General features: G+C 40.6%; 3 protein-coding genes across 5 annotated transcripts in view; 2 read left to right on the forward strand and 1 right to left on the reverse strand.

The window, feature by feature from the left end:
- The first annotated feature begins 759 nt into the window (after nucleotides 1-759).
- On the forward strand, nucleotides 760-9,522 carry fam171b (family with sequence similarity 171 member B). Its single transcript, XM_028468902.1, has 8 exons — nucleotides 760-1,151; nucleotides 3,968-4,201; nucleotides 4,716-4,808; nucleotides 4,895-5,053; nucleotides 5,422-5,592; nucleotides 5,666-5,785; nucleotides 5,866-5,971; nucleotides 6,044-9,522. Exons 1-8 carry the CDS (start codon nucleotides 968-970, stop codon nucleotides 7,341-7,343), a joined length of 2,367 nt encoding a protein of 788 aa, XP_028324703.1. The 5' UTR covers nucleotides 760-967; the 3' UTR covers nucleotides 7,344-9,522.
- Nucleotides 9,523-10,904: 1,382 nt separating this feature from the next.
- On the forward strand, nucleotides 10,905-20,469 carry LOC114476958 (calcitonin gene-related peptide type 1 receptor-like). 3 transcript variants are annotated; one of them, XM_028468981.1, is made up of 13 exons: nucleotides 10,905-11,002; nucleotides 12,042-12,123; nucleotides 12,476-12,626; nucleotides 13,265-13,375; nucleotides 13,956-14,068; nucleotides 15,093-15,187; nucleotides 15,273-15,399; nucleotides 16,211-16,364; nucleotides 17,074-17,134; nucleotides 17,221-17,287; nucleotides 17,800-18,018; nucleotides 18,095-18,136; nucleotides 18,901-20,469. In XM_028468981.1, exons 2-13 carry the CDS (start codon nucleotides 12,073-12,075, stop codon nucleotides 19,105-19,107), a joined length of 1,398 nt encoding a protein of 465 aa, XP_028324782.1. In that variant the 5' UTR covers nucleotides 10,905-11,002; nucleotides 12,042-12,072; the 3' UTR covers nucleotides 19,108-20,469. The 3 variants fall into 3 exon arrangements, with proteins under 3 accessions (XP_028324782.1, XP_028324789.1, XP_028324796.1); XM_028468988.1 differs by having other exon boundaries at nucleotides 13,268-13,375; XM_028468995.1 differs by lacking the exon at nucleotides 18,095-18,136.
- Nucleotides 13,233-21,423, reverse strand: part of LOC114476760 (collagen alpha-2(V) chain-like) — a 37,716-nt gene continuing 29,525 nt past the window's right edge. Inside the window, exon 56 of the mRNA XM_028468659.1 lies at nucleotides 13,233-13,253. The gene's annotated coding sequence lies outside the window, so the exon portion shown is untranslated. The remainder of the gene's footprint in view (nucleotides 13,254-21,423) is intronic.

The following is a 21,423-nucleotide window of genomic DNA, read 5'->3' on the forward strand; positions in this document are numbered from 1 at the left end:
TCGACTTTAGTCACAAAAATTAATTAAAACTTGTAAATTGTGGGTAACGGAATTCAAAAATGTAGGGAAAATTAGCTTAAACTGGCAAATAATGGGTATGGCAAATTGTGAACTTGGTTAAACTGGCAAAAAATAAACATGAAATATGGTGAAAATAGGTAAAAATTTACATTAATGGGTCAACATATGCAATATTAGGTGGGAAAAGCGGTGGAAAGGACTTATGAGTGCCAAAAAAGTCTTGAAAGTGGATAAAAATGTGCAAAAAAGGCATTGAAATTTGATGGAGAAGTGCCAGCAATGGGAGTAATGTAACAAAAATGCATTAAAAGAAAAAGTAATGAAAATAGGTTAAAATATTTTGATATAGTTGCAGGAAAATAATTTAAAAAAAATAAGAAAAAAGGGCTCCAATTGTTAAAAAAAAAAACAAAAACATTCTTAATTTCTTGAAGGCATCTGGTGATTCCCTCCCAGTGTCTTCCAAACGCAAACGGGGTCCTGAGTCCTGACCCCAATGTTGAGAACCCCTCCTGTAGACATTTCAAATGTATTCTCATTTCGACTTTACACGTCTATATTTATTTCAAATTTATTTTCTCCATCAAAATTGGCCCTAACCCGCTTCCGTAGAACCTAATTTTAAGCGTGTGGTTGAATATTTTGTGCTCAATTGGCTTTCTTTGTAACATTATATTATTATCTGTAGTTTATTAGCCTGATGTAGTGAGAGCTCTGACGTCATCAGACGATCTTTGTCCCAACGCCCATCACAGCAGCAGCCGCAGCATCATCCTCTTCATCCTCCTCCTCCTCTTCTTCTTCTTCTTCTTCTTCTCTGTGCTGCTGCTGCTGATGATGATGACGATGGTGGTGATGAAGGCTTCTCTCTGACTGAGGCCCGGTCCCGCTGCTCCTCCTCCGTGTCCGGGTTCGTTATGTCTGTGAGGCTGAACCCGGCCCCGCTATGCCCGCCCTCCCGCTGCTCGCTCTGCTCCTGTTCTGGGGCCTGGCATCTTCATCCTCATCCTCATCCTCATCCTCATCTTCATCCACCTCCTCTCCCTCCTCATCGTCATCCCGCCCCGGGGACAATGGGCTCACGATGGGAGCTTTCTCTGGATCGGGACGTGGACCGGCGGATCCTCTAGGTCAGTGTTTTTCAACCTTTTTTGAGCCAAGGCACATTTTTTTCATTGAAAAAATCACGAGGCACACCACCAGCCAAACATGTTAAAAAATGATACTCTGTAGCCTATATTAACAATATAGCCATTCTCATCAAAGTGTCTTGAATAGGAATCAAATAAACACAAAGAATAAAGGACTTTATCATCATTTGTATTTCTTCTTTCAAATAAAAAGTGCACTTAACATGTCCACTTCAAAAATACAGCTTGAACATAACAAATGAAACAACAATGTGGTCTTAAAGGTAGTAGAAAACGTCAAAGTGTTTTGCAAACTCTAATTCTGTCCAAAAATTTTAATTACCAGGAATACAGAAATATCGTGCTTATTATGACAGAAGCAATAATATTTGGGAAAGATTTCACTGTTCTACACTGAGAATCCAAATGAAACATAACTCTCGCTGTATTGCCTCGAGCTCACCGTCTTTGCTTTCTTTCCTCCACTCATACTAGGGCCTTCTTCTGGGTCCGAATTTTGTCCAGGGCCCAGTTCGGAATTGGTATTTTTCCTCTTCAAAAACTTCTCCATCACTGTCACCGTAGTTTCGCTTACCCACAATGCTTTTACCGCCAGCTGTCACTTTCATGCCTCACAACGGACAATGCAATTCGCTACCTGCTGCCATCTAGTGTTATGGAAGAGTTTTACATGATTACGCTCTCAAGGTGGGTTCACACCAAACGCGACTGAAGTGACTGAAGCGATGCGATTACATTAAAAATCAATGTAAATGACGCAACGTCAATTTATCCCCCCTCAGCGACACGACTTGCATGATCAAAGTTGAAAAATTTTAACTTTTTAAGCGACGTGAAGCGATATCTCCCGTCCTCCACTGTCTGTAGAGCGGAGGCAGCAGCCCCTCCCTCCCGCTCCCGCTTCAGTGCTGACGGCTGCAGCGGAGGCTGTTCTACTTCCTCAAAGTATCAGGTTCAAAATTAAAGCGGTAAATTTCTTTAAAACCACAGTAACTACTGATCAAACACATTCTGAGTGAAGTCATCCTTTAATATCTCCGTTAAGTTGATCATTTAACCGTAGAAGCGGAGCAAGAAGGGAAAAAAAAGACGTCATCAACACTCTCTCTCTCTCTCTGTCTCTACCCTGTTACCGGGGCCACACGCACGCACGCACGCACACACACACACACACACACACACACACACACACACACACACACACACACACACACACACACACACACACACACACACACACACACACACACACACAGCTCCCTAGTGATCGCGTCGCTGGAGCGATGAGATGATGGACTGACAAAAAAGCACCACTATGTGCAAACTACCGATCACCGATCAGGGACGATTTAAGGCAACGGCATCGCTTCCGTCGCGTTCGGTGTGCACGCACCTTTAGTCACTACTGCAGCACGGACACTCGACAATGGTATATTATTTGCAGATAATAATTAATATGTTTTCAAAATTTTTTTTTAGACCAATTAGGTGAAATTGGATAATTTCCCACGGCACACCTGACGATCTCTCGCGGCACACTAGTGTGCCGCGGCACAGTGGTTGAAAAACACTGCTCTAGGTGAGTCAGTCAGCTTTCAAACACGTCCGCTTATCCCGAAATGTACCGTTTAAGAAAAGGACACGTGACAATTGAGGTTATTACACCTGCTGTGTGGGATTATTGTGTTAACAACATAAACATGTGGGACTAATTCAAGTGCTCGTTTTTCCTGATGCACATACTGTAAAACGTGTCCTGCAAAACGTCATGAAGGTTACAAAGTGACTTTTTTTTTTGCATGATTATTTACAACAAATTTACTGTAAGAAAAACGACATTTAACCTTTGTGATGCATCAGATAAGCAGTTAAGGGAGATTTAAGGGCATTTACCGTTTTTTTTTCTGAAGAAATTGTCATAATTGATGAGTTGAAATTAATGACAGTAGTTTGTATTTAAATCGGGATCCTCCACTGTTTTTACAAATGTGGCCTAAAACCTTTGGAATGTACTTATTAGAAGATCTATGTCAAACAAAACACATTATTTTCCTTCATATTCCTTCCATTAGCTTTTAAAAATGGGACTACTTTACTGTTGTAGAGCCTGTCGTCTTGAAGTCACGTGATTGATGATGTCACAGAGCCCCACTGCCTGTAAACATCTGTGACCAACTGTAGAAGACACACAAACCTTGAGTATAGAAGTCCTTTCAGATGAGAGTCCTTCAAAAATCCATGATGACTCACTAACTTCAGCCACCAAAGCGTGTCAGCGCACTGTTTAAGGGAGAGTAAAGGCCCCTTAGGAGAGCTCTTCTTCTCTGCTTCATTGTCCACTACAAAACCGCAGAGTTGGAACTGTCGCCCTGTGCGGTCACAGATTTTCTTCAGGTCACAACTGCTTATTTAGAGCAACCAAAAGTAGCACATGTTGGGATTTTGACTGAAAAAGCTGCTAAATGATCTAAAAAGCAGGCTGAATGTTTCACTCCAATAGGAAACAATGGGATGTTTACAGGCAATGGGGCCATGTGACATCATCAATCACGTGATTTCAAGATGGTGGAACAGAGGCACTAAAACAGTAAACTAGATTCAAGTTAATTAAACAAATATGGTGCCTAATAATGCATTTTGATAGGCACAGATCTTCTAATAAGAACATTTCAAAGGTTTTAGGCCACATTTGTAAAAATAATGGAGGATCCCTTTAAATGAGGTTTGACGTCTCAGGTCTTCGAGGACTGCTTTCTGCCTGTTGTGACATCTTCCTGCCTGTGTCTCCATCGCAGAGCTCCAGTCTGTCTTGAAGGTTGTGGTGATGGACGTGGTGACCCGTCAGCCTCTGCCCGGAGCCTCTGTGGACATTTACATCAACCACACGCTGAGCATTTCGGCCCGGACAGGCGAGGCGGGCGACGCCCTCCTGTGGGCGGAGTTCAGTCCAGGCTTCAGCCTGACTTTGGTGGCTCGGAAGGACGGATATGTCCCAGAACCTCTGCCTTGGAGCTCCACCAGAAGACCCAGTGAGTGTCCGAGCGAGTTAATGGATTTGAGATAGTTTGACCTCATATTTCTGACCAACTACTCAAGGACATTTGTTAGGATACATGAGTGCTTGAATAATTGATAGCTACAGCACTAATCTAGAGTGCATAGGTCCTAGGCTGTGTTCAAAATGGCACATACTTTAAGTATCATTATGACAATGACCGTTCCCACTGAACTGTACTTCCAAGTTTCCCAAGATGCATTTCAAACCTACAACGACAAAAACCTGAAGCACACTAAGGCTAAAAATCGCCATTGATTCTCCACCTTTGAATGTTTTAAAAGCATTTTAAGTGAGAAAGTGACCAGGTAGAATCATAACGTGCTCATTTGATCCATAAAACTCACAAAAACACATTTCATACTGACATTTCAGAGATTTTTGGAGACTTGTCCTTGTGCTACTGACAAAACTTACGGTTCACTTCAAAACAAGAGTATGTTAGGTTGACATTTCCAACACATCTTTGATGTTTCTGTTCTTTTCAGTTTTCTCCACTGTGACGCTGCTGCTGCTGCCTCACACTCAGGGGAATGTGTGGCTCTTCGACGACTTGGTGCTTGTCACGGGAAAGCAACCTGGTAAGTTCTCGCACTAACTCAGATTTAGTTCATCCTGGTTTGAGAAAAACTGACACTGAAGATATTTTCATATTTTCTTTGAACAGACACTTCATCCCAACCCAAAGTCAAGTTTCCCAGGAACCTTCTCACCACCTCCGACAAGACCAACATCTCCTCGCTGACGGCTTACCTGACCGTACCGCAGCGCCCCCTGGCCAAGGACTGCAGTCACTGCACCCCGGGCATCATCAGCAACAAATCAGGTGCTCATCAGACTGTGATTGTTTTAGTGAACGCATGATATTTACTGGTCTACAAAGGTTGACCTGATAACATAGCCCTGCCCCTTTACCCTTTGACTTTGCAAAGTTGGCCGTGAGCACCGCTACATGCTAGGGTAACTAGGCACTTAGTTCTGATTGTAGCCAAGACTTACCCGTTTTAAGGTGTTTTCTTTGCTAGCGCCGCAACATGCTAACTATAGCTAGCTAAAACAATGTGAGACTGGTTGCTGGTATGGTCTTTCGACCTTTGCTGTTTTTTCCACTCCGAAAAGTTTTGAAAAACACCAATTGGACTTTCATCCCAAAAAATATTTAAACACAATCTCCCACTTTTCATTTTGTCAAAGTGTTAAGGAGTATCGAGCTGAGAGCGGTGGCAGCTGTCAGCATCCTGCTGTATTCGGGTCCAGAGGAGCTCCAGGTTCGTGGCCCGATCCAAATCTGCCTGCCGTTAAGACATGACACCAACCTACGAGCATCCGATACTGTGCCTGCCTGGGCCTTCAACATCAAAACAGGTAGAGCAAGCAAACAAACAGAGAATAGAGAACAAGTCTTTGGCTCCAAAGCTGATCCACACACTGTCTGAAGGTGCTTGGGAAAACCAGGGTCTGGGAATCATTAAATCTGTTGGTAACGAGCTGGTTTGGACCTACACTGCCTCATATCTGGGATACTGGATTGCTGCTCCGCTGCCATCGTCATCAAAAGGTGAATTATCTCTTGGCTTTTGACACTTTTGTACCGAGACAGTGTTTAACATCACCTTTTCGATTATGGCGGACACGCAGGATCCCTTGAATTCCTATCCGTCCACACCTACCTGTTGACGGGAATTCTGGGAGGAACAATGGCCGTCGTGATTGGCTTCTTATCTCTGCTGCTTTGTCACTGCAGGTGAGAAGAGTTCTGGGTGTAGAAGGATATTGAACATTTGGAGAGTATCTGAACTGATTTTCTTTTCCACAGAAGCTCCAACCGGACTCCCAGGCAGAGGAGAGCTCAGTTTTCTAAGCTGACGGTGGTGAAAAAGGACCAGACCACCTCCACCCACATGGAGGAGGGCTTGTTGTTCAGCTCTGCTGAAAACAGCCTGGCCTCCTGCAGTGTCCAGTGTGAGCCGTCGGCCACGCCCAGGCACAAAGCCAACTACAACATCTACGTGGAGGAACCGGGGAGTCGTTCTGCTGCTCCTCTCTATGAGAACATGGATCGGATGAAGGGTCCTCAAGGGTCCACGCATCATTACATCAACAGCGAGGAGGTGGCCCGGCTGAGGGAGAAGTCGGATCAGGACCGGGTCAACCTGAACGTGGACAACTTCTTTCCTGACAAGCTGGTGCACATCTATAACCAGTCGTTGGCCCTCATTCAGGCTCCGGAGCTTTTCGCTGCCGCGGAGCAGCTTTCAGGCTGCAAGTCGGCCACCTTCCCAAGAAACGGAGTGGAGTACGATGCCCACTCTGAGCCAGGCAGCAAGGACAGCTACACCCAGACCCTTCCCAAAGCTCCCCACCACCACTCCCAGGATGGAGGCAGCCCACAGAGGAGTGGCCATGATGACCCCCAGCCCTTAGAGACTCCACCCACAGGACAGGGTCCCCCTTCCGGGGCATGGGGGCGTTACAACAACCTCCTGGAGTCGTCAGTGTCTGTGCCCGGGACGCTGAATGAGGCAGCTGGTATGGAAGCCTTCAACGGAGGGAATGGTGTTCCTCGTGAGCTGCAGGGCATTTCAGAGCGCACTCTACTGGAGCTGACCCGAGGGAAGTCCCACCCCAGGGCCTGGTTTGTCTCTTTGGATGGGAAGCCGGCAGCACAGGTTCGTCACTCCATCATTGAGTTGCAGGGCCGCCACCGGCCGACGAGTAGCAACGACACCAGCCTGGACTCAGGCGTGGACATGAACGAGCCACAGCACAACATCCGGGAGCGGCAGTCGATCCGAGCCTCGTCGTCACTGCAGCCCCACGGCCGAGGTGGGAGGTATGGGGAGGAGCAGGACCTGAGCAGTAGCGAGAGTGGCACCACTGCCACCTGCACACCTGAGGACCCTTCTCTCAGGAACATCTTGGATAGCAGCAGCGGGGCAATTCCCAACATCCCAGAGGAGGGCGACGGGATGGATACATCCAGCGCTCAGGAGGACAGTGAGTCAAGAGGGACGCCACCTCCTCGGCGCCTGAGGAAGGTCAGGGAGAAGGGGAGAACCAGCAAGAGAAGTGCCAAACACGTCCGCGAGGGCAGACCTCACACCAAGAGGAGCTAGGGCCGACGTCCACGAATTCAGCTCATTCCTTAAAGGCTTCCAGTCGCCTTCCTGCGACACCATGACTGCATCACGGGGCAGTTTCACACAGGCGGAACCTTTCAGTTACAGAATACAAAAACAAATATCTACATTTTTAAGGTAAATATTTCACTTTTGAGCACAACTCGAACTCGCTATGTGATCCGCCACTTTTCCACAAGATCTTCTTAACAGCTTGAATTGGTGGTGATTAACTATCTTCAGGGGAATTACTGCCACCTACTGGAATGGAGTGCTGAACGTTCCAACAGCCACTTTTTGAATGCAGCCGGTTCACCCAGAATCACAAAGTTCAGAGACTTCTGAACCGGCACCGGTGCCTAAACCAGAGCCACCACGGTCTGAAAACCAAGCCCTGGACTTTAAGTTGGAACCATGTGTTCCCACAAGGACATGTTCGGAGTTTCAAATCAGTGTTGATCTCTTGATACGACTTCAGGAGGTTATTGATGGAGTTTTGTCTAATCTTCTCATTCACATGAGCATTTGCTGAATTTGTGATTGTACAACTTTTCCAAAGAATGCGTTTTAAACTAGTTACATGAGCTAGTTTCACCACCGCTCTACAAAACCCAGGACTACCAGCGCCGGGTGCCTTCTCACATGTCAGCGTGTCGTGCACTTCTCCTCACCGTCAATGCCTGCCGTCGCCCGTGCATCTTCTCCGTCACCTGGTCATGACTGCACATGCTGTAAAGTTAAGCTGCCATTTCCAAGCTCAAGATGACCAATGTTTTTGAATGCATGAAAATGAATGTTTCTCTGTGTGTTTGAGCATATTTTACATACTGTCGTAGCTCGACATCATCCTAGCTGTTAGAGGAGTTTAGCTTCTGTACTATGGAAGCCCCAAAGTGACATTTAATCTGTTTTATCTTTAAAAAGAAAAAGAAAGTCCACATTTGGTGCCTTTGAGATCTTTACAACAACAACAACAGGGGTTCTCAACCTTGAGGTCAGGACCTCATTTTGGGTCGCGAGACACTGGGCAGGGGTCACCAGATGCCTTCAAGAAACTAAGGATATTTACCCTTTTTCTGCAACTACACTAAACTTGCCATATTTTAACACATCATCACTTTTGCTATATTTTTCCTCCTTTTAATGCAGTTTTGCTACATTACTCTCACTTCTGCCACTCCTATATCCCATTTCAATGTCTTTTCTGCACATCTTTTACGCGTTCAAGACATTTTCGGCATTTATAAACTCTTTCCACCACTTTTCCCACCTAATGTTGTGTATGTTGACCTTTTATTTTAACCTGCAAACTAACTGTCCCTACTTTATAAATTACATTACCCCAACCTCCCCTTCCCCCATTTCTGCCACTTTTAAGCCAATATTGACACTTTGAACCCTTTTTTACCACTTTGTCCTCTCTGGCCACCTTCAGGTACAGTGGGGGTCCCCAGTCTCTAGCACCTTTATATTGGGGGTCGGGAGCTGAAAAGGTTGAGAACCACTGACATAGACGATGAACACAAACCCTGAACCACTGTCGGATGTCGTTTTAGGCACAAAGGACTTTAGGTGATTCCCCTTCACTGCCGTTCTCGCTCCTCAGGATGAACTGTAAGAACCTGTTGGAATTCCAACTGTCTGCAGACCTGCCCATGGTCATCACCTTCTGATGCTGCACATCTGGAATCCATGACAAAATACCCACGAACAGAATCCTAACACGTTATAAGAAAAGTGGATAAAATGGAAACCCACATCTGTAACCTAACATGCTTTGTCTTTTTTTATACCTCAACATGAGACAGGGATTTTGTCCATTGTTATTTTGTCCTGTCACTATACAGCAGAGTGGTTCCCACTGCTCCACCTCATAGAATCGTCCTCTGATACTACAAAAGGCTCCACTAAAGCAATATTCTTCCCTGTTTTCTCCCTGAGATCAGACGTTTCCTCTTGTAGTCTTCCTTTGGCGCCTCGTCCATACTTCCTCTGTAAATAGATCTTCAATGATTCATCCCTTGGTGTGTGTGTGTGTGACTTTGGATGTGTTTCAACAAAGCGCTCTTTAGTTTGGAGATGTGGCGACAGAACGATCCCATTGCTGCTGAATGTCTCTGTGTTTTCTCTGACTTTATTATTATCTCTGTATTCATAGATCTGTAGTGTCTTCAGTCTTTTTGTGCACTCGTTTATTAAACTTATTACAAATTAATCTTTGAATTCAACTTTGATTCTTTCTAAATCGTCTCTCCTTCCTATACGAGTAAAGCTTTGTATATAATAATTGAGCTGTCTTTATATTGGTTTGGGTAGTTCACTATTACCCTTATGTTGAAACTTACACTCGTGCTTTCTGGGGAAGAACATGCAAAGTGGTAGAATCAATTGAATTTGATTTAAATCCTGATATCTGATTTTGATTAAACTTAATTTAAACCTAAATTAAAATGTTCTAAAATTAACTAATTTAATAAACCTTGTTTTTAAAGCTCATTTTCCAGCATTTTAATTGTCATATTGTTGGTTTTGCTTTCTTTCTTTCTGTTTCGGGTAACCTGGCAACACGGGAACCAAAAAAATAAACAAACAAAAAACAGCAATAAACAAAAAACCAAAACAAAAAAAAGCTGCAGCCCAACCGCCAGAGGGCACTGTTGGTCAACAAATAAAAAAATGACAACAATAAAACCAAATCTAATTAAAATCCAAATTAATATAATAGCAGATTTTTACATTCCATATGTTGAGTTTCACCAACTGCCGGAATGTAATGATATAAATAAGTAATAAAAGAGAACATGTAGGTGCATTCTTTGGATTGAATGAATAGGTTTAAATCAGGGGGTCGTGGGCCCCAGGTAGCTCGCATGGACCATTTGAGGTGGCCCCAGGCCGGTTCTAACAGCCGTTACCACTTAACTCCATCTAAAATCTGTTTTACCAGCCTTCAAACTCACAAAGATAAAACAGATGTAGTCAGAGCTTTAGTAGAGTTAAATACTGTTGGACGTGATAGTTTTTAATTTAAAAAAAAAAAAATGCATTAAGCATTTTTAAATGTTTATTTTCACTGAGAAAATAAGGCAAATGTGTTGAAGTATTGCAGATTTGATATTTTTTTAAAAATATGCTGTAGATTTGGTGTTTAAATTGTGATGTTTAAAAACTAAATAAAAATACATTCAAAAAGACGGTTTGTAAAATCTTACATATTTGTTCAGTTGTAAGAACATGTTTATTAACAGTAGTGGCAATTTAAAATGTTTGTATTTCAGTGTACACTTATAACATTATTGTTAATTTTGTTCTACATACTGTATATATAGTGAAACCCATTCTATATTATTGTTTCGCACAACACAAATATTGCTTTTTTATATATATATATATATATTTATTATTTTTGTGTGTACATTGTTCTATGTCGCACTTGCTTTGGCAATGCAAACTTGTTTATCATACCAATAAAGCTGTTTTGAATTGAATGGAGAGAGAAAGGGAGAGAGAGAGAGAGAGAGAGCGAGAGAGAGAGAGAGATTACATCCTGACACTCTCAGATGGAATACTTCAGCCCATAGAAACAGTACTGGGAGCACAGGGAGACACTTTTCTTCTTGATGATCAAAAAGGAGCCTTGACTGAACAACAAACCAGTGAGTATACTATGGTATCTGTTCCAGATGTGCTGCCATTCAGGCAAAAACCAGTTAAATCTGTGTTTTCGTGTGTTTTTAAAAATCATGGACTGGGATGGACTGGGTTATTAGTGACACTGAAGTTAAAAAAAAACTCTAAAATGTGCTTTAATCAATATTAACAATGGATTTGTAGAGTCTATGTCTCTGATTGTTTCTGGCACATTTTTTGTATTGTGTCACAGGAAAACAAACAAACAAACGTTTCTCCAGTTTGGGAAAGGCGTGATGTTAAATGTGCCCAGTGAGGAGCTCCCAGTCGTCTTTGTTGGACGTTGGGAGGATGTGTTCTGTGTTCATTAGATCTGAATCTGAAAAATGTGGAGAATCTCTCCTGGGTTTGGCCCCAGAGGGACACAGAGAGTGATAACATCTGTTGACCTGATTGTTTAAGATGGATACAATAAGACAAAACAAAACAAGACAAGATGCTGAATACTAACAGGAAAGAAAGTGTTCTCACTTTAGGAGGGGTAAATGTAAATAGTTGGGAAGACGGACAAAAACAAATATAAATGGGATAAAATTAGGCATGGCTTTAGACCACATTGATTGTAATTTAGGCGTGAGTATGTGATTCTGGCCTGATTTTCGTCTGAAAACAGAGGAAACCTTGAGTTTTACTACATTTGTACAATAGATTTTGTAATGTATCATTTCTATTTCTATTTTAAGTTCTAAAAATGACTTATCCAATCAGTTGGTAGAGTACACTGTATGAATACAAGCTCACACACACACACACACACACACACACACACCAACTGTTGTTATGCTCAGCAGTTCCTCAATAAGACTTTCATGAAAAATACTTTTGACCATTTCAGCGCACAACTTTCTCACTTTTTTCTCTGTAAATAAAGTTTTTCTGGTTTAATGTATCATTTCTTTTGTCTGACAGTCTTTTGATGCATGTTTTTGCAAGTTATTGATAAGAAATATTTTAGCAGGTCATCTAATTCCCCAAAATGACTTCAAATTATATTTCTGAGCATAGATCTTTGGGTCCTCTTGCCTGGAGCCTAAAGATGGATCCGATCCGGGTCCTAGTTGTGGTTCTCCTCTGTGTCCTCAACCAGGTAACCCTCTGACCATGGGCCATATGCTTTCATAATAAAGCTTGATTTTGTTATAATAGGGCTATAAACCTCAGTAGTAAGAGCACATTCCCCACTTTTAAGACACTTTAGACATAAATGTTGAATGCAGTTATTTTTAAAAATGAGATTTTTTTAAATATTCAAAATTGAAACAATGTGCAATATGAAAGATAAAGTGTCAACTTTTTTTTCTTTTCTTTGACAGTTGTAAGTAAAAATGATATTCAAGAAGAAGTAATAAAAATGTGGGTGGAGGGCTGTAGGGGGACCACACACTGAAAACATCCACGATAACCCGGATTACGGTCTTCTTTTGTGGCTCCTCTGCCAGCTCCTGACAGTGCAGTGTTCTGAGGAAGTCCCGCAGGAACACCTGAACCATCTGAGAGAACATCAGTCCACCAGGAACCAGATCGCAGCCGCTCAGTTCGAATGTTTCCAGAGGATCACCAAGGAGTCGGAGCAGAGGTTGAAAAGCAGCGGTGAGCGAGAATCTCACGGTTTTTCTTCCAATTTTGATGATTAGCAATAAAACGTTCTAGAGGTGTTCGCATCTTTCTAAGTTTTAATGAATTTTAAATTTGACCATTAGGATTTCTTCTATTCATTTACTTCAAAGCCAAGCTCCGCTCATCAAAGGACACAACTGTTGCCACGGTAACATACAGTCACAGATGACCATTTGTCCAACAACTGCATTTTAAAGCGGGTGTTTAAAAAAAAAAAAAAAAAGAAAGAAACTCAAAAAATATTTGTAAATTCATATACATTATATTAAGAATTGTATTTTTTTGAATTTATTTGGAAAAACTGTAATGAAAACTTTTTACCTAATAACTGCAAATTTTACAATTAAGAAACCTATGTAAATCAACACTTTTGCAAATTTCTCTTCTTGGTCTTTTTTATTCTACTACATTTTTATTGATTTGCTACGTGTGTCTGTTGGCATCAGTTCACTATATTAACATCTATTAGTTTTGTTGATGACATGATTGTCTTGTCTTTTGTTGATTCTGCTACGAATAAAGCAAAATTTCTGTCTTTTTATGCCTTTGTCATGTGTGATTAATAAATATACAGTAATAACTGTGTGTGTGTGTGTGTGTGTGTGTGTCAGCAGGGCCAGTGTGTAACTCCACCTGGGACGGGTGGCTGTGCTGGGATGAATCAGAGACTGGTCTGAATGAGCAGAGCTGTCCTGACTACTATCATAACTTTGACCCTCACGGTGAGCTTTGACACTGATTTCAATCACCAACACCTCATGCTGGTCCAAACTGGTTCAGACCCATCAAATGATGGCATGACAACTGGTAAACAACAAAAAATCCAACAATTTCCTTTTGTTAAAGGAAGTTTCTTGATATTGATATTGCAATATCGAAAATTACACATTTCACCACTACAAAATGGTATGAAAAACATTTTATTTTATTTTATTTTTTAAACTTGAGAAAACAAGTAAATGGTAGCTAACTGTAATTCAAGTACCAATATCAAAAACAAGTGGTATGTTTATCAAACTCTCAAATTACATTTTTCCAAATATACATCTATAAAAGTGCCCAGTAATGGAAAAAATCGATTTGGACATTTTTTGGATCGATACGATAATCGCGTATATCGCGAAATCAATTTTTTCTTACACCCTTAACTGTCACTGACTACTAATTACACGTATCGGGTTCTCCGTAACTTTTATATTAAAAAACCAACTGGATTGTATGCCATTGTCGGCCAGTTTTGGTCCACGGGCCATATGTTGCTGAACTTCGGAATGACTTATTTTTCTTCTCATGGTTCCACAGCGATGGCTTCTAAAGTGTGCACGGAGACGGGCGAGTGGGGGCGACACCCGCAGAGCAAGAGGACGTGGACCAACTACACCAACTGTATAGCCAGCGAGATGCATCATGGGACGGTATATGCTGTTTAATAATTATAACATAGTGTCCAACACTTCATAACCACAAACCTTTTTCGTTTTATACTGATTCCGAGGTTCAGAAGGCTTTGGTTTTTGATGTTAATGCTGCAGCAGTGGGAACATTTTGCAGTGCTTCTTGGAGAGAAAAGTTCTTCTTGTGCTTCCATTGAAATGTTTTTTGGTAAACCTTTGTCAAATGAGGTCCTATCTGGGTGTTTTCGATTTTCTGTGTTTATTTTATGGTCGACATGCTCATCTTTGGTCCTATCCTGCATGTTTTTGATGTCTTGCACCCAGACTTCAACTGAATGCAGAAGAATTAGCCATTGATTATTGTAATTAATCGGATTAACATGCATTTCAAACAATTTTCTTATGCTAATAATTTTTATAGTAAAAAAAATAGGCGGTCGCTATCCTAACGGTTGCCGTATCAATATGCCAACATTCGATTTGCACGCAGCGCACCTCATTGACCAGTTTAGATCACGTGACTAAGACGAAACCTAACCCTATGTACGTGTACTTCGGTAAACGTACCAATAGCACCGGGGTTGTTCGTATGGCAACCATACAAATAGACACTTTAAAATATATATATATAAATATAAATATAATTGTTTATACATATACACACTTATTATATGTAATAAATAAGACTGATACATGTATATACAGTAATGGTTTCAAAAACGATTTTCAAAATCTAAGCAATCTAAATAAAAATACACTATTGAATAGGAGCATTTGTATTATTATTTTGTCTGCTTTTAAATGATGTTAATTAAAAATGATTTCACTATTACTGGTATTCTGAGGAAAATGTTGTAGTTGGACAAAGGGGGTTCTTGGATTCAGCTCTAAAAAAAAAGAGGTACACAAGCCCAAACTTTGAGAACGACTGCTCTAAAGGGCTGGATTTGGCCCCCAGGCCTTGAGTTTGACACGTGTGATTTTGCGCATGTTTTTGCTGACATCATTGATCCATATCTTTCATACTGTCGTGCCTGTTGGGCAGCAAGCGGCCATGACTCACTTCTACCTGGTGATGATCGGACACGGACTGTCGCTGGTTTCCCTGCTCATATCACTGGGAATATTCTTCCACTTTAAGTGAGAATGCCACTCTTCTTCTTTCTCAGTAGCTGCTGACGCACAGGCTCCATGTGTGCTGAAGATGTGTTGTCCATGTTTGCAGGAGTCTGAGCTGTCAGAGGATTACGCTGCACAAAAACCTCTTCCTCTCGTTCGTGCTCAACTCCATCATCACCGTGGTTTGGTTGACCACGGTGGTGAAGAAACAGGGACACACGTACAACGACTCGGTGAGTGAGCCAAGTTAATACTCACAGGCAGGTTCTCTGTCACTGAAGGGGACCGTATTGTGATTTCCAATGAAGAGAACATTTGGGGTCAGTGTATGTTTTGGTCATCAAATTTTCAGTTCAGAAAAAGAAAAAGAAATCGAAAAACAAAAAATCCGTTGGTTATTTGATTTTCATTTTCAAATGAAATTGAAATGAAAGGCATATTTCTCTACCTGGGTCAAGAAGGGATAAACAAACATTTAAAAATCAGTTGATTTTCAAATGTTTGTTTCTAAAACCATAAAACAGAAATAGCAGAGGACTAAACCCCCCTCAAAAAATGCTTGTTTTTTGTTTTTAAATAAGAGTACATACTGTATATGTGGACGCTGCGGTTTTTTCTGGCGCCAAAATACATTAATTATCTCTATATTTTCCCTGCTGTTTAAAATGTCCATTAAACACGTTTAGCTAAAAAACCCGTTCTACTCCCACTTTGATGTAATATTTATTTCTGCAAATGACACGTCTTGTTTTGCCATTTCAAAAAATGATTTCAGAGTACGTTTGCAAAGACATTTTTGAGACCATATTGGCTGTAAAGAGCAACTCAGCTTTCAGAAACTGGTGGGATTTCTCAGATAGAGCAAATATTACGAGAGTTATGTAGTGTTTTAAATTAAAGTGTTCCCCGAGATGCATTCAGGGTCCCTGGTAAACCCAAACAAATCCAACAATTTGTCAAATATCCCGAACAAGAGGTGAAAAGAGGACATGTCTGGGTAAATCCCTATCTATCATTGCGACATGGTGTGTCTTCTGCCCTCAGGTGAGCTGTAAGCTAGTGATGTTCATCCACTTGTATCTGCTGAGCTGCAACTACTTCTGGATGCTCTGTGAGGGCATCTACCTGCACACCCTCATCGTAGTGGCTGTGTTTGCAGAGAAACAACACCTGGTGTGGTATTACCTGCTGGGCTGGGGTGAGGAAGACTTCCTACAAACCTTAAGCATGTGTGCCTCAGTGAATCTGCTATTGTTCAGTGCTCTGTGTTACGTATGTTGCTGATAGCCATAGTCAAAACAGAGCAGAGCCTCCTCTGGCAGAGACCTTGGTGTGTACTATCCACGGTTGAGGTATTAGAATTCCAAATTACAATTATGTCTTCAATTATCCATGTTCAATTACAACTCAATTAAAATTACAATTATTATCTTCCATCATTTCTACATATATGTTCTCAATTACTAAAGTCAAATTATAATAATCACAGTTACTGAGCCTTTAATAAATAAATTCCATAATATGTAAGCTTCCTCTTGTGTTAGCTTTCTGTTAGCATCTCTTATTATTACAGGTCGGTTTTAACCCATGTCTTAAATCAACTGTAAAATACACTTAAAATATAATCTATCATCCAATTTGTTTTTAATCTCTGGCTTACCTTGTTATGCTCCTGAATCAATGAAAATATTGGTATTCATATTTTTGCTGTGGGCGCCTGAGCTTTTTATGTTTTATTTTGATGGTAAATTTATAGGGACTTTAAGATGGTAACATAAATCGAAAGTCAACCTTGCAACTAAAAAACAAAACATAAACAACATAAACTAAATCAGACCAACCCCAACATATAAAAACATTCACAGGAATTAATATTAATATTTTAGTGACTCTGATTGACCCCACAGGGTTCCCTCTGGTGCCGGCGGTGATTCACTCTGTAGCGCGTCACTACTACTACAACGATAAGTAAGTACTCCTCTACACACACACACACACACACACACACACACAAGTGTTTGGACACTAAACTAAAACTAGTGTGTGTCTTACAGATGCTGGGTGAGCTCCAATACGTCCTTACTCTACATCATTCATGGACCTATCTGCGCCGCCTTGGTGGTGAGTGTCAAATGTCTCCGGGCTTCATAGAAAGCTGTGCCATACTTGACAGTAATCTGTCCATAAACTCATATTAAACAACGTAAATGCTGAAATCCTTAGCTTAAAGGATGAGAATGAGCATCCTATATAAGTTTGTTGAAGAAAACCAACATCAAAGGACTTTCACTTTGAAGATGATTGGCTGCTGTAACATCAAAGCCGAACTGCTCACATCAAAGGACACGTTATCGTTATATGTATGGAAAATGGAATAATATTATAAATAAAGAGAAATAATGTCAATAGTGAAATCGGCTGACAAAATTGGTTATAATTGGTCAAAAAAAAAAAAGAGTTAGGAAATGTGCCATTATCAGAGGATAGTTATTAATCATGCATCTCTGGTTTCAGTCAAGTGTTTATACATGAGATATTTACTGTATGCAATTGAACCATGGCAGATTTAATAAACATGGAGGGTGAAAGTTTACTTTGAGTACTATTTAATTGAGCTACTACTCTAACTCCAGGTGAATCTCTTCTTCCTGCTGAACATCGTCCGTGTTCTGATCACCAAACTGCGTGTGACGCACCAGGCCGAGTTCAGCCTGTACATGAGGGCGGTGAGAGCCACGCTCATCCTCATCCCACTGCTGGGAATCCAGTTTGTCCTGTTTTCCTACAAACCACATGACCACTTGGTCTCTGAGATCTACCTCTACATCATGGACATCCTCATGCACTACCAGGTAGCTTTAGTAGGACAAGGCTGGTGGCTCGTCATGGGCTCATGATTTCACGACTGATGCTTTCTGTTTTTCACAGGGTCTCCTTGTTTCCACCATATTCTGCTTCTTTAATGGAGAGGTGAGCCCCATGGTTTTTCCTTTCCTGATGGGTTTGGAGTGATAGTTTCAGTCACTCAAAGATCTAATGAACTTGTCTGTCAAATATAAGTAGTAGTAACCATAGGCGGAGTTTGAGATTCTTGCCGGGGGGGGGAGGCAAAAGAAAAAATAGAATAAAATATATACATCATCTCAAAATTTGTGCAAACCACAATGTCTTTAACATAATTGATAATGTTAACTACAAAAATTTGCGTCGACGCATCGTTTAATGTTGTAAATTCATGATAAAATAAGGCCGGCGGTTGCTTTCTGCTTCATTTTTTGCTGCAGTGCCATACATGAACTGCTGGGTGCAGTGTCGCTTCATCATTTACATTGTGAAGAATTACGCAACAGAAGAAGAACCAACCTAAAGTCTCAAAAGTTTGAGACCATTTCACTGAAAACTTAGACTACAAGAAGTGCATTATCCAATATACGACAAATGAATTGCTATATATTGGACTGTACAATATATATATGTTGCACACTGTGTTTTATGGCACTTATAATATTTGTATATTATGTACATTATATTAAGAATTGTATTTTTAAAAATGAATTAGGGAAAACTGTGCAAACAGCATATGGTAGTAACGTGCTTTTGTCATCATTTTGTGTGTTCATTGTTTTATGTGTTTTTACCATAATTTTTTTTGTTAATTGTTGTCTTTTTGTCTACAATTTTCTACAATCTTCTGGGCAATTGTCTGAGGGTTATTTGGTTCTCGTCCTTTGCAGGTTCAAAGCGTCCTGCGGAGACACTGGAACCTCAAACGGATGCAGTTTACCGGAACCTTCGCGAACGCAGACTTTTTCCGCTCGGCATCGTACGTGGCGTCATCGCTCACCGAGGTCCATCGCTGCTACAGCATCGAAAGCCACACAGAGCACATGAACGGGAAGAGCTACTCGGACATCTTTCGATCAGAAAGCCCCTTTGTCTAAGGATTTCCTTCTGTTGGGCCTGAACCACTGCAGACTCATCCTGTGTTTTTTAAGTCAGGATTGGAGTTTTGGAACAAAGACAGATGTACATTTCATGACACGGGGCACGAAGACGGCTAAAAAAAGTGTCTTTAAGGAGAGGATTTTCACTCTGTTGTGTGGATTTAACTTCACTAATCCATCTGAATTCTTTGTTGAAATGTTTGACCCTGACAGAAGAAGCCATGCTCCTCTCTCGGCTCTCCATGGATGTTGAATAATAATTTCCAGACAGGAAGAGAAGCTTGAGTTGTCTCACAGCATCTATTCGACCAGTATTCTGTTCTGGCATCAGCTTTCCTTGGATTTATTGCATAATTGTTGCAAAATACTGAAAAAACGACTCTGAGTTTGTACATAGATGTGAATATCTAAGCTTGTATAATGACTCAAGTACAGTGAAATTTTTTGTTGTTTTTTTTTGTCAAAGATGTTTGGTTTCTGTGTGTTGTAAAGAGAAAAGTGTTGTGGGGTTTGTCAGTCGTGAAAATCTTCCAACGCAGATGTTACAGGAAGAGAAAGCCCAGATTCCGCAGTTAAAAATAAAACCGGATTCTTCAGCTTCCTTTACCTGGAAACGAGTCAACTCCAAAGTATTTCATGCGTATGGTGCAGGAATTCAGATATTAGTTTTTAATCAGTCCATTAATTGTGTAATTACATTTCTGCTACAACTGTAGGCCAGTTGTACTACAGGGTTAATAATAAAAAAGTTCTCCAAATTCTAAATATAAGAGAATTTTCTGAGCATTAAGGGACTGGTCTTACTTTGTTTGAGACACTAATGACGAGATAAAACTGGGAACAAGAACAAAATTGAAATATTTCCCTCACTGAATGTTCGAGATAGCATGACTTTTTAAAGTTTTTTAAAAACCTTTTTGGGATTTTCTGTATAATGAAAGATAATGTTGCTAAATATTGTTGGAAATCAAAGATAAACTATAGATGTATCGCACCTACTAAAAAAGTAAGTTAAATGGGCAAATACAATTTTGTATGTTGCCATGGCAACAGTCCTTTGATATGAGCAGATATGAGCTTTGAAGTGGAATTACATAAAACTAAAATACGTCAAACACCACATAAATCTCCTGCTATTATTGCTGTCCAATGTGCAACAGTCAGACCTTATCTCGAGAATGTTGTTGGTGTGGAAGAACTTTTACCGAATGGTTTGGAAACGATTGTATTAATGAAAGACTTGTGAAATCAGACAAACTGCTTCCTGATGTACAGTTTTTTTTTTTACTGTGTTTGTTTCTTACAGGAGTTTCCAACCGAAAGTAATTTAGGTTACCTAAAATAAACCACTGAAATGATCTCCTTTTAAACTGCCTGAGATTTTTTAATGAAACTTCACTGTAGAATGTGTAAAATGCTCACTGCGGAAAATATATTGAATAACTTGTATTTCAAACTTCTTTTTTTGACAATTATGATCTCAAATCTATAATAGATTTTTAAAATTACAAAAATTGCAAAGTTGAATTTAAGCCAATATAAATGCATTTTTAGAAATAAACAAATAAAAACCTGAATTTAAGATACATTTTAAAACTAAATCTAGTTAAAAGATTAACAAAATTGCTTAAATAGATTCCTAATTTTCCCCAAAAATACTAGCTTTGCTAGCTCATCCTCGACTCACTTAACTGCAGAATACACAGGCGTCTTCTGACGTTGGAAAGGATTTAATTCTAAGCCTGTGTTTACCTTATTCAGTAAACATAGTGTAAATAAAAGACGATGATTGGTTTGTCTGTGTTTCCCTTAAGGAGGGATTTCCTGGTTTGAAGTTTCCCACCATCAGACAAAGCCAGGCGTGTCTGTGTACCGTGAGGAAGTCCCTGAGGAAAAGAGCTTCATCCATCCGTTAAAGCATGTTTGCATGTTTTCATTTTGTACAAATGTGATGTCTGAGCAATTTAATCACTAAATGAACAAAGTCCAAACCAAACACTGACTGACATACGAGGACTCTTAAATAGTGATGGAAGGCAATCAGGAGGTGAGGAACACCTCAGTGGAAACCGGAATCCTAAACCCACTGACGCGAATACAATAGAACCACAACAAGTCCAACATACGTAAAGACTGACGGATAAAGAATCTTGACGTGGGGCCTCGTTTTTAAATCTTTCTATTGTACAAAATGGGGTCTGAAAGTTGCGCAACTCAATTCCTGCACAAACGTTGATAAACTTGGTGCTAAAATGGGCGCAGATGTACTCCAATTTTCATCTTTGCACATAAATATTTATTGTGGGGAAGTGA

The sequence above is a fragment of the Gouania willdenowi genome, chromosome 2 (genome assembly GCF_900634775.1).
Source record: "Gouania willdenowi chromosome 2, fGouWil2.1, whole genome shotgun sequence".
NCBI lineage: Eukaryota > Metazoa > Chordata > Actinopteri > Blenniiformes > Gobiesocidae > Gouania > Gouania willdenowi.